Genomic DNA, 13518 nt, shown 5'->3' with positions numbered 1-13518 from the left:
AATACAAGAATATCCACCTATATGTTTGGGTTTGGGTTTTTTTTTGAGAAATACCACAGACAGGTCAATGTGGATCCACACCCCTACCTGCTCTATCTGAAAAGCCACTGCTGTCATTGTGGTTTGTGCATTCCACACTCCAGCAGAAGCAGGACATGTTCTCCATAGAACATGTTCTCCTGCAGACACAATATAACAAGCACTGTACCTTGCTTATCTGAAATGCATGTTTACACTGTAACCTTGCTTATCTGAAATGCATGTTTAACTGAAATGGCCTGTTACTAACTCCACCCTACAGTTCTTGTTTAAATTCCAGAGGACTTCTTTTCATGACAGATACACATGCTTATGTTTATTCTTATTCCTTAGACCTGGTAGGAGTCAGGTCTCCAGAGCCCTTCCCCCAGACCCCCCCATGCCCTCCACTATCCTCACAAACAGTGGCCCTCTTCTACTTTGCAGCAGGGCAGCCACTTTCCTAGCGTCGCTTTGTCTGAGGACCCAAAATTTAGACAGGCTCCCTGCGCAAACTATTCACTCTCAGAAACAACTGAGGGGCAGAGTGCCAGCGGGAGAGTGGGTGGGGCGGGGAGAAGAGGGAGGACTCTGAGGCCGGGTGGGGCATTCATTTTCAGAAATAATCCTAGCTAGGACTGGCAGCTCTGCTTTTTTTTCCAGAGTGCCCGCAAAGGCTGTAAACTCTCAAGCCCCGCCCACACGACGTCCAGCCGCAGCCAATCGCAGCGGGGCCCTCGAAAGGGGCGTGGCCATGCAAATACTGCCACGCCGCTGAACCAATCGGAACAAGGAAGCGGCAAAGCTGATCCCTACCTGGGCCCAGGTGCCCTCGTTCCGCATCTCTCTGCGCGCGGCATGGAGTTGGTCCCGGAGGCCTCGCCAGGAGTCCAAGCCGAGGCCTGTTTGCCGAAAAAACCTATGGGAAGCCAAGACCGGGACGAGCCGCGAGTCCCCGAGGAGGAGCGGCTGGCTGACAGCCCCGGGAGCCACCGGAGGCCGGCCGGGGCGGGGAAGGCGGCGGCGGGCGCGGGCCAGGACCCCACGGAGGACCAGCTGCCACCGCCTCGGCCCGGGCCCCTGCGGGCGCAGCCGCTCAGCCTGGGCTACGGCGCCTTCCGCCGTCTGGGGTCCACCAGCCGGGAGCCGCCGTCGCCGAGCCCCGTCGCAGAGCAGCCCAGGGATGGCGAGGAGTCTGGGGCGGGGATGCCGCCCTGGGCCGCCCCGAGCGAGCATGCGCCGGGCACCTGGGCGCCGGTGGAGCTGCAGGTGGACGTGCGCGTGAAGCCGGTGGGCGCCCCGGAGGGCAGCCCCTCGCCCGCGCCCTCCACGCGCTTCCTCACCGTGCCGGTGCCGGAGTCCCCCGCCTTCTCCCGCCACGCCTCCCCGGCGCACCCCCTCCTGCAGCGGGCCGCGTCTCCGAGCGCCGCGCGGGGCCGGAGCTCGCCCCTGGCGGCCGCCCCGACCGAGCGCGACCGCCACGCCGAGGGCCAGGCCAGCCCCGTCGAGGAGCGCGAGGGGCCCGGGAGCTCTCCCACGAGCAGCGGCCGCGAGCAGGGGTGGGAAAAGGAGGACGCCTCGCTGTGGAGCATCGGGATGGACGGCCAGGAGCTGCCGCGGGCGATCAAGCTCCTAGGTCAGTGCTCACCTGCCCGCTGGCGCGGTGGTTGGCGCGGCCTGGGCGGCCCAGCTCGCACTCCCCGCCCTGGGTAGCGGGGTCGGGGGGGGGGTCAGGGCATCTGGAAGACCACCCAGTGCCGGAGCCTGAGGATTCAGGACGGTAGGGCCCGCCCAAGTGCAACTCGACTTTGGGTCGAAGAATAAAAATCTAACCCCCCCACACACACACCCGAGGAGCCTCGCGCGCCTTCTGAAGGTGCGCAGCCGCGGTGGAGGTGTGACATGGCCGGAACCCAGACCCAGGGCTGCCCGAGCCTCCAGCCACACTCCATCCTAAGGATGGCGTCTCACACTAGTAGAGTTACCTAGTGCGGGCGGGGTGGGGGGGTGGCTGTGTGGCTGTGGAGGTGAGGAGAGCCGAGACAAAGAAGCCCCCCGGGTATGAACAATCCTGGGTAAGGAACTGGCCTGGAGTGGTTGGTGTAGGTGGCAGGGAAAGCTTGCTTTGGAGGTATCTTGAGTAGAGGCTCTTTCTGGTGTGGGTAGAACCGAGGCTAGGGGACGCTGGAGCCCCGCCTAGCAGGCTAACTGCAGTCCCCAGGGGAGGAGAGGTAGGCCAGGCAGCTAGTCAGATCCAGAAAGAATCTCCAGAGGGGATTCGTGACTCGGGGTGGTTCTCTCAGGTAGGGAGGGTCCTGCCACTCAACATTTGGAAGTAGGTCTGAGCTCATCTCTGACATGGTGGAATATGAGTTTTCAATTGCTGTTGTCACAAATGCCCACATTTGTGTGTGGGTGTGGGTGGATCATGGGGCTTGAACTCTGCCTGGGTGCTGTCCCTGAGCTCTTCAGCTCAAGGCTACCACCCTACCGCTGAGCCTGGGCACTGTCCCTGAGCTCTTCAGCTCAAGGCTACCACCCTACCCCTGAGCCTGGGCACTGTCCCTGAGCTCTTCAGCTCAAGGCTACCGCCCTACCCTTGAACCCTTTTTCTAGCTTATACTGGTCATGGTCTGCATTCCTTAGTATTCTTTAGCTTATGTTTCTCTATTTAAATCTGATAGCTGAGAAGGGAGAGGAGGGTAAGGAAGGGAGGGAGCTTGTGGGGAGGTGATCTGGTTGGAATTTTGATGTAGAAGGTGAACTCTGGTATGCCAGTTCATGCTTATAACTCAGCTACACAGGAGGCTGAGATCTGAGGATCACGGTTCAAAGACAGCTGACAAAGTCCCAGAGATTTGTTAAAATCTCCATGTTTAACCAGCAAAAAGCCTGAAATAGAAGTGTGACCCAAGTAGTGGAGCATCAGCTGTGAGTAGAAAAAGTCAAATGATCGCACAGGCCCCGAATTCAAGCTTTGATTTAGGCTAAATAAATAAACAGGGAACAAGAAAAAGGAAAGAAAGAACTTACACTGGGTGCAAGTAAGTAACATATTCTTAGCTACTCGGGAGTCAGTGCTTGGAGAATCACAGTTTGAGGCCAGCACGGGCAAAAAAGTTTGTGAGAGGGACTGGGAGTTTGGCCTAGTGGTAGAGTGCTTGCCTAGCATTCACGAAGACCCGGGTTCAATTCCTCAGTACCACATACATAGAAAAAAGCTGAAAGTGGTGCTGAGGCTCAAGTGGTAGAGCTCTAGCCTTGAGAAAGTCCAAGGACAGTGCTCAGACCCTGAGCTCAAGCCCAGGACTGGCAAAAAAAAAAAAAAAAAAAAAAAGTTCGTGAGATTCTTAAATGGGCTTGCCGTCCCAGCTGTGGAAAAATCATATTGGCTGGTGTCAGGGACCAGTGCCTACAATTCCCAGTGATACAGGAAAGCACAAAGAGGAAGTTAAGCATCTGAGCATAAACTGAGACCCTGTCTCAAAAATAACCAATGCAGCAGGGCTCAGTGGCTCACACCTGTAACCCTAGTTACTCAGGAGGCTGAGATCTGGGATTGTGGCTGTTTAAAGCCAGCCCAGGCACTAAAGTTCATGAGACTCTTATCTCCAGTTAACCAACAGAAAACCGGAAGTGGTGCTGTGGCTCAAGGGGTAGAGCAGTAACCTTGAGCTGAAGAGCTCAGGGACAATGCCCAGGCCCAGAGTTCATGTCCCATGACCAACAAAGTAAATAAATAACCAAATGCAAAAAGGGCCTGGATAACAAAAAGTGAGATAGAAGGCATGGCTCAAATGGTGGAGGCCTGCTTAGCAAGCTCAGGCCTCCAATTCTGTTCCTCAAAAAAAAAAAATAAGCTCTGTCCAGCTACTTGAGACGCAGAGGTCAGGAAGATTGTAAGTTTGAGGCCAGTCCAGGCAAAGTCTGCACTGAATCTCAAGAACAAAATCAAACGCTGTAGCTCTGTGGTAGAGTACTTGCTTAACATGTGCAAGGATTTGGGGTCTACAAAGGAAAAGAAAAAAAAAAACAGCTTGGCCCTGATAGCTTCATGAAGGATGGATGGGGCAGTCACGAGATTGACAGATGCAGCTACTCAAGCAGAGGCAGCAGGAAATGAAGGCTTGGCTGATGGCAGAGTTGGTGGACAGGACCTCGGTAGACTGGGGGAGTGGGGTGTTAGCTGTGTCACTGTCCATCCACTGTGTATTCTTCCACAGTGGAGAACATGGGCAGAGGTGCAAGAGAAAAAAGTTTCTTTGGGTGTTGCAGGAAGGAGAGAGCAGAGAAGGAGGCAAATCAGCTAAAAATCCACCTCAGGGGAGTTTGGTCCTCTGTGGAGTCTTCAAGGAAGAGGCAGAGCAGGGGCTGGGTGATAGGGTCAGGGGAGACAGCTGGTAACCACAGATGAATGAGAATGAAGAGGGGCCTGGTGGGGGAGAGCCCACAGGGCAGTTCCTCCGGAAGAGTCATTGCTTACTGCTTTGGTTTGGCTTTCTGGGAAATGTGAGGTTAGCCTGGGCTTGCCTGAGGAGAGCTCTTCTGAGTGGGTAAGCCTGTTACTTCAGGCTGGTTTTCTTGCCGAGAAGATAAACTAAGGCACAAGCCCCCATTGCAGCCTGGAGGAGGTTGGGAGGGAGGGTGGCTGCATGGGCAGGGGTCCGGAGGAGCTGTCCAGCTGGGGGAGGAAGGGAACGCCTTCTCCCAGGGCTTGGGTGATTGTCACACCACTGTGGACAGCTAAAGAGAGGGATGGATTTGCAAAGCCTAATGCTGAGGAGAGAGAGAATGTTTGTCCTGCAGATCTTGGCTTGGAATCGCTTTGTCTGATCCCCGAGGTCTGTTTAAGCGTTCCTGCTCCACGCTGCCATTGGCCCTTGAACTTCCCAGGAACCAGATTCTGGGTGTGCGCATGCGCACATGCGTCAGGAGCAAGGCCTGAACTTGAGATGTGCTGTTCTCTTTCACTCAAAGCTGACCCCGTTAGACAGACTCACAGTGAATCTCCAATACCTGGCACACGAAGGTCATCCTCCTTGACTATATCACAATCAGAAATTCTGATTCTTCAGCCTTTTCTGGGGAAGGAAGGGGTGGGGAAGCTCTCACCGCTGTGGACCCTCTGTGCCCTTCCAGATGTTGAGGAGGCCATGAAGACAAGACCGTCCTGGCCCCTGCCTCCATGAGTCCTCAGTGCAGCAAGGGAGCTCAGAGACAGTGTCCAGGCTCTGAGTTCAAGCCTCATGTCTGACCAAAAAGAAAACAGCAACAAAGGTCCAGGATTGGAGAAGGGAGAGACTAAGCTAATGGGGAGAGTTGTTTTGAGATGGGTTATGCCGTGTAGCCCACACTCAACTCGTGGTCCTTCTGCTTCAGCCTGCCAAGTTGCAAGGATTCAATGCCTGAGCAACCATACCCTGTTAGTTACAGAGTGGATTTAACTCCATCTGAATGTTCCATGGGTCTTGTGGGTTCTGGAGAGTGTATTTCTGTTGCTTGCTTAAGAATTGCTTTGTAAAGGGAGTAGAGTAGATGAGGACTTTCCCCTTGGCTCTGCAAGGGGCCATCCAGGCTCTGTGCCTTAGAATTCAGTCCTTTTAATTGCTGAGGGGGTGAGGGAGGTTTTTTTCCCCTCTAAGTTTCTTTATTGTTTTGTTTCCTGAAAGAGCACAGTGAAATGCACCATTCAGCCACTGCAATTACCAAGGCGATTGGCCAGATTATATTCTCCTTGTCTTCATCTTTTTACTTCTATTATTTTAAACGTAATTTTATCATTATTATTAAGATGTTGTAGAGGTGGGCTACCATTTCACAATTCTAGTAATGCAAACTTATTTTTGGACATGTCTTTTTTTATTAAAAGATTGTATTGGGCCGGGAGTTTGGCCTAGTGATAAAGTGTTTGCCTAGCATGCATGAAGACCTGGGTTCGATTCCTTGGCACCACGTACATAGAAAAAAGCCAGAAGTGATGCTGTGGCTCAAGAGTAGAGCTCTAGCTTGAGAAAACCATCTAGCAGTTTCAGGATTTCAGATCTGATATTGAGGTATTTGATCCATTTTGAGTTTGTTTGTGCAGGGCAAGGCATGGCATTGGCATAAGTGCCTAGCCAGGCATGTGGCTCCTGTAATTCTAATTTCTGGGGAGGCTAAGGCAGGAAGAGCAAGGCTTGCTTGGACAATCTAATGAGATCCCATCTTAAAAATTCAAATTGAAATAGATTGTTTTATTCTTCCAGCCTTTGCTGATCTGCTCCAGCCCTTGGGTCTGTGCATGCAGGCACCCAGCGGCTCGTGGCCTGTAGCACAGGCTGCAGGCACATCTACCCAGTGCCACTCGAAGGTCTGCAGAGATGTGAGATGCTGAGTGATTTTTGGTGGTAGTGGTAGTGGAGATTTGAACCCAGGGCCTCAGGGAGCCAGAAAAGTGTTCTGTCCATTGAGCCATGTCCCAGTTTTTTGTTGTTGTTGTTGGTGGTGGTGGTTTTTTTTTTGCTTTTAGTTAGTTTTAAGATGATTTCTCAGGCTGGGAGCGTGGCCTAGTGGTAGAATGCCTGCCTAGAATACACAAAGCCCTGAGTTCAATTCCTCAGTACCAAATACACAGAAAAAGTGCACAGGATGTGGTGCTAGGGCCCAAATGGTAGAGCGCTAGCCTTGAGAAAGCCCAAGAACAGTGCCTAGGCCCTGAGTTCAAGCCCTAGGACTGGCCAAAAAAAAAAAAAAAAGATAATTTCTCATATGTTTGCCTAAGCTGACTTTGAACCTCCATCCTCTACTTCTACCTCCCAAGTAACTGGGATTACAGGTATGTACTACCATGTCTAGTGGCAGGTATAAAGTGAAGATTGAATCAGCTCTGGTGAACTCTAGTCTAATCCACTTAGTACAGTAGTTACTCCATAACAAGAATCACTCGTTCTCTCTCTTTCCTTCTCTCTTCTAGTGACTTTGAGATGCAGTCTGTCTTCCAGCATGTCTCTCCTGACACAAAGTGCTAACCACCATTGGGTTGTTTGCTGTGATGGTCTGGTGTAGATGGGTGTGGTTGGGTGGTTTCTTTTAATCTGTGTCTTTCTGTCTCCTGCCTCCAGGGCTTCCCATGTACATAAAATCCCTGCACTGTGCCCTGATGGTCCTGGCTGTGTTTCTGGCTGCCTGCACCATCACCATCCTGGTTTTGGCCTCTAGAGCAGGTATGGTACTCCCTTGCCTTTCCAGGGCCTTTGAGAATAACCGCGTGACAGTCCTCTGGGGATAGGTAGCATGGCCTGTGAAGCAAAGATAGCACATTGCCCGTCTCCTGTGCCCTAGCCAGTTATGGGGCAGCAGCCTTCACCCAGGAGACTTGCACTGTGCACAAGCCGTACAACATCCTCTCTTTACGCCTCCCAGAGCTTGACTGTACCCTGAATATCGACAGACCCCACCCTCACCACAGCTCCCAGCCAGGTTTGCTTTCTGTAGCTCTTTAGTTACCCAGACACTCACCAGGGTGTCTGTCCTCGCAGGAACTGTGTGCCAGCCATGCCCTCCAGGCTGGATGTGGTCTGAGGAGCGCTGTTACTACCTCTCTGCAGAAACACAAGACTGGAAGGCCAGCCAGGCCTTCTGCGTGGCCCACAACGCTACCTTGCCCCTGCTCTACCACACCCAGGTGAGAAGGGCAGCCATGGGGGGTAGAGGAGTGGCATTCCAGGTCTCTGAGTCCTAAGGCTGGAAGAAATCTCTAGATCTTGTCCTTCCACACTACAGCAGTCACGGAGGCCCAAGGGAATAAAGTGACATACGAGGACCCTACCCCAAAACAAAACAAGCAAAACAAGCAAAACAAGCACAACAGGGTTCCAGTGTGGCCCAAGTGGTAGAGTGCCTATAAGGTCCTGAATCTGAAGCCCCAGTACTACCACTAAAATAACTGGCATCTAGCAACCCAACTGTCTTATCTCTACTCAATCAGTCAAAAGCTGAAAGTGGATGTGTGGGTCAAGTGGTAGAGCACCAGTCTTGAGTGAAAAAGCTAATAAGTAAGAGTGTGAGGTTCTGAAATCAAGTTTAAGTACTAGCACATACAAAAAAAAAACCCTTTTTTTTAAGAAGGAAATGTTTCAATACTTATGATTCACACTTATGATCCTATCTACGCAGGAGGCTGAGAGGGAAAGGACCAAGATTCAAAGTCAGACTGGGCAGAAAAGTTCTTGTGACCCTATCTCAAAAATAACTAGCAAAAGGCAGGCACTGGTGCGATTTAGAAGGCTGAGATCTGAGGATAGCAGCTCAAAGCCAGCCCAGGCAGGTGGTAGAGCAATGGCCTTGAGCACAGAAGCTTAGGGATAGTGCCCACCATTTGAATTCAAGCCCCAAGTTCACAGGAATGAGGAACATACACACACACACACACACACACACACACACACACACACACAAAACTAAAAATAACCACCAACAGATAGATCTGGAGGCATAACTCAGGTGATAGAGCATCACCTGGCAAGCTTGAGGCCCTGAGGTTAAGCCCCAATATTTTAAAAGTAATGTCTTCATATCATGCTACTGGGGGTAAGAGAATGGAGAGTTAGTATTTGGAGGGTGCAGAGTTTCAGGCCTGGAGATTGCAGTTGTGGACAGTGTGTACTGTGTCCTGGAGAGACTGTATCCTTAACCATAGTCAAAATGGCAGGTGAAAATGTGGGAGTCTGTGTTTACATGTAGCCTTGGGTTCAATCCCCAGCACACACACACACACACACACACACACACACACACACACACACACACACACAAAGGTTGAAATGGTAGGCTTCAAGGGTGTGTGTGTGTGTTGGTGCTGAGACTTGAACTCAGGCATGAGCACTGCCCTTGAGCTCCTTCACTAGAGGCTGGCACTCTACCTCTTCAGCCAAACCTCTACTTGCACCTTTTGGTAATGAGTTGAAGTTAAGAGTTTCATGGACTTTCCTACCCTGGCTGGGTTTGAACTGATTCCCAGATCACAGGTCCCCCCCGCCCCCAGTAGCTAAGATTATAGGCTACCATCATCCAGCCAATGGATTTTTAGGAGACAAACATGAGATATCAAGTCTGTTCTGTTCTGGGTTACATTCCCTCTGCATGTTGGTAGAAGAATCCCCAAGTTCAGACTGTGGAGAACCCAGGATCCCTCAGGAGAGTGGGCTTTGAGCCACCTTTAAGCTCCAAGGTTTCTGGAATTTCATTATGACACTGGATAATGCCTTGACTGCACCATAATATTGCTAATTGTGAGAAAATGAAAAGGTAGAATGGTGTAGAGTGGATGGGGCTGGGCGAGTCAGGCTGTCAACTTCTGTCACCAGGAAGCTCAGGGGTGGACAGGAGAAAGATGGCCTGGTGCTAGGATAGACAGGAGGGCAGGATCCTCCCGAATGACTCTAAGCCTCAAATAATGTGGTATTTGTTGGTGCCTGACTAACTTAAGTCGTTTGATAGGCAAGCAGACCCACAGATGTGCAAATTCATTTATACCAGTGGACTTCTAGTCAGCAGTATGTAGCTTGTGTAGTAGTATAGAGCTTGGCCTTGTGGGTGGCACAGACTTGCTTTTTAACTTGGTATGATCTCCTGTTTACATTTTTCCATGTACTTGTCAAATTTAATAACATAATAATTTCCCATCATGTTGATATCCCATCATTTGCCTAATTATTTCCTGATTGCAAAGCATTTAGTAGTTTCTCGTTCCCTCTCTAAATAGCAATGGTGTCGTTTGTGGCAACTTCTTCTCACATTGATATTCCTGGGTTGATTCTCAGAGTGGAGTCATTTGTGCGAGCAAAGAAAGGTGTTGCTGTTGTTGTGATCTAGCTTGATCAAACTGTTCCAGGAAGAGTTTTGGTCTGAACTGCAGGGACTGCTATCTCCCCATCACCGAGTCATCCTGCTGGGACTTACCGTATCTGAACATTTTGAATGGATGTGTGGTTCAGGTGGTAGAGGGCCATCCTTGAGTGAAAAAAGGCAAAATAAGAGTATACCTTACATTCTTTTGAGATAAAGTCTCACTTCTCCTGCCAGAACACATGCCTGGATCACAATCCTCCTATTTTAAGTTTTATGTATCTGGAATGACAGACAAGTGCCACAATACTCAGCTTCTTCCATTGAGACAGAGCTATTCTTCAGCCCTTTCTGCCTGTGATCTGGCTATGATCCTCCCCATCTCAGTCTACCAAACAGCTAGGACAGGTGTGAGCCCTTGACTTTCATATTACTATTACTACTATTATTGTTTGTCGTTCCAGTTCCTGGGGCTTTAGCTCAGTATCTGGGAGCTGTCCCTGAGTTTTTTTGCTCCAGACTAGAGCCATCACTTGAGCCACAGCTCCTCCTCCAGCTTTCTGGTAATGAAGTGGAGATAAGTTTCACAAACTTTCTTGCCCTACCTGGCTTCAGACCACAATCCTCATATCTCAGTCTCCTGAGCAGCTAAGATTACAGGCACGAGCCCCTGGTGCCTTAGATTTTCATTCAAGGCTGGCACTCTATCTCTTGAGCCACAGCTCCACCATGGGCTTTTCTGCTGGTTAATTAGAAACAAGAGCCTTACATACTTTCTTGACTGAGCTGGCTTTGAACTATGATCCTTAGCTCTCAGCCTCCTGAGTAGGTAGGATTACAGTCATGAGCCATGTGTGTCGAGCCTACCCTCCTGTTTTAATCTGTGTCTGGGACCTCTGCAGCTTAGCCCCCAACAAGAACCTCTAGCTTTGTATGGCTACTTCCTGTCACCTAGACATACTCGCTGCTTGGCCCAGGCTTCCTCTCCTTTGAGCTCCTTATCCTCTGCCTGCTCCATACCCTCTGCATGTTGCTTTGTGGTTGAGTAGTGACATTCCACTGAGGCTAAGATGGGAGTCCCCTCATTTCTGGTCCCCAATCCTGGGCACTGTTCTGGCGACCAGCCAGCCTGCACTTCAGAACTGTGCATGTTAGGTGAACAAGGCCTTGAGCCGACTTTCCTCGACTGGCCAACTGGCCTTGTGGCAAACCAACAGAATCTGGTAGCCATGAGCGCTCACAAGAGAGTGACTGTCTGCTCTTCTCTTTCAGGACTTACTGAACAGATATCCAGCTACCAAACACTCTTGGGTGGGGGCCCAGCGAGGCCCCCAAGGCTGGCACTGGATCGATGGCATCCCCTTGCTGCGCCAGCCGTGAGTATGGCTCCCCTCCCCCTTGGCTGTTCCATATCCTCCTTTGCCCCCACACCCACCCCAGCCTGTGGTGTCACTTAGGAAACCAATCCACAGAAGCGTTCAGAGGCCTGACTTAGCTCACACCCTATCACTCCAGTTCTGCTCTGAGTCCCTTAACAAGCAGGACTGTCTCTCCCATCCTATACGCACAGGGTTTACAACTCACTCACCAACTGGCATGCCCAGCCACGCAGCTAGTAACAGGGCACATCCCCCTGGCCCTCATAGTTCTCTGGGCACGGGCTGGCTGAGGCCAGCATCCTTAGCACCCCTCACCCCCTCTGCAGGCTCCCAAAGGAAGACTTGGAGAACCCAGATCTCAGCTGCGGGGGCCTGAAGGAAGGCAGGCTTGTGGCTCTCAACTGCAGCTCCTCCAGACCCTGGGTCTGTGTCCGAGGGAAGCAGTGATTTGGTTTCTGCCTGTGCTCAGCCTGTTGGAAGCTGAAGAGCTCGCAGCCCCTTCCCCGCAGACCTGGCCCCCCACATCCACTCATGGCCCAGCCTGGGGAGCTAGACCCAGGTGCATGATGACCCGAGGCCAGCGGGAGAGTTTTTTGTGTCCTCAAATCTCAGTGCCAAGTTTAGCTTCTAGCTGCTGACACACTCATCTATAACTAGAGGCTTTTTATTTTATTTCACACTTCTAAGTCTCATCCCCACCCCCCTTCATTAAAATGGTCATTTTTCTTTTCTCCTTCACCTGCTGTGTCACACCCCACCCAGTCTTCCAGTCCCAGGGGAAAGGACAGGTCAGCAAATCAGAGGTGGCACCCTAGTAAAACATGTCTTTGGAATGGGCCTCTTCTTCAAATGTCATGTTTGGACCCTGCCAGCTGGGAGACTTCCCATCCCCATTTCTCCGATTGCACCCACTGTCGTTGAGGGCACCGCTATCCGCTTCACAGCTCACACGTGTGCTGCTGCCTCCTGTGTAAGCTCCATGAAGACACGGTCGGTCCAGGCATGAGCCCATTTGCTGTGCTTTGAATGTGACCCTTAAGAGTTTGAGTGTCGCTGGGCGCTGGCGGCTCATGCCTATAGTTCTAGCTGCTCAGGAGGCTGAGATCTGAGGATCATGGTTCAAAGTCAGCCCAAGCAGGGAAGTCTGCATCTCCTATTAACCACTCAAAACCCAGAAGTGCACTGTGGCTTGAGGGCTAGCCTTGAGCAAAGGTGACTGTCAAGGACAGTGCCCAGTCTCTTGAGTTCAAGCCCCATGACCAACCAAAAAAAGTTCATGTGTAAAAGTTTATATATTGAGAGGCAGGCGCCCAGTGGCTCACACCTCTAATCCTAGCTACTCAAGAGGCTGAGAGCTCAGGATTATGGTTCAAAGCCAGCCCAAGCAGGAAAGTCTGTAGGACCTTTTTCTCCAGTTAACTAGTAAAATGCTAGAAGTGGAGGTGTTGCTCAAGTGTTGAGCACTAGCCTTGAGTGAAAAAGCTAAGGGATAGGGCCTAGGTCCTGAGTTCAAGCCCCAGTATTGGCACCTCCCCTCACAAAAAATTCATATTGTAAAATATAATCTCCAAATCATGCAAAAGTATTGGAAGTGGGGCCTTTGACAGGTGTGCTTATGGGTAGGGGAGGTCATGAGGCTATATCCTCATGAACCCATAATGGGCCGAGAGGCTGGATGTGAAGCAGGAGAAAGACTACAAATGCCTAAGAAATATTGGTGTCATACTCTTTAAGACATTCCAGCCTCTAGCACTGTGAGCTAATAAATTGCTATTTTGGGACAGTTGTGAATTTTGAACTTAGGGCCTCGCATGCTTGCTAAGGCTGAATGCTGGGGAATGTGAGTGGGATCACATTGTGATCACAATGGAAATTTTCACACTGTGTTAAAACATGACTAGAGTTGGAGGAAGGGTGAGTTTCCTGACAAGGACAGGAAGTTTTGGGAAAACTAAGCAAGTAGTAGGAATCTTCCATGCTTGCATTTCTATCCCTATTTCACAGACTAGACAGAATTTGCAGGGCATAATGATTAAGAATGTAGCAGATCATGCAGGAGACACAAATTGGCATGTCACCAAAGAAAATGTCCCCAAAGTAAATAGATGCAATCACTGAGTACCGAACTGTGGTACAGCCTTTTCAATGGCTTCTAGTCAGACATAAAAAAGCAGAGCAGGGGCTGGGAGTTTGGCCTAATGGTAGAATGCTTGCCTAGCATGCACGAAGACCCGGGTCCGATTCCTCAGCAGCAGATATATAGAAAAAAGCGGGAAATGGTGCTATAGCTCAAGTG

General features: G+C 50.8%; 1 protein-coding gene across 1 annotated transcript; it reads left to right on the top strand.

Moving 5' to 3' along the window:
• The first annotated feature begins 876 nt into the window (after positions 1-876).
• Positions 877-11867, top strand: Klrg2 (killer cell lectin like receptor G2). The gene is made up of 5 exons (XM_090332408.1): positions 877-1654; positions 7119-7220; positions 7536-7681; positions 11116-11219; positions 11549-11867. The coding sequence occupies exons 1-5, from the start codon at positions 877-879 to the stop codon at positions 11667-11669; spliced, it is 1251 nt and encodes a 416-aa protein (XP_090188534.1). The 3' UTR covers positions 11670-11867.
• The last annotated feature ends 1651 nt before the right edge of the window (positions 11868-13518 follow it).

This window comes from Megascapheus bottae, chromosome 5 (assembly GCF_031878675.1).
Source record: "Megascapheus bottae isolate mThoBot1 chromosome 5, mThoBot2.hap1, whole genome shotgun sequence".
In the NCBI taxonomy this organism is placed as follows: Eukaryota; Metazoa; Chordata; class Mammalia; order Rodentia; family Geomyidae; genus Megascapheus; species Megascapheus bottae.
Note: the sequence above shows the minus strand (reverse complement) of the source record. Positions and strands in the feature narration are given on the sequence as shown.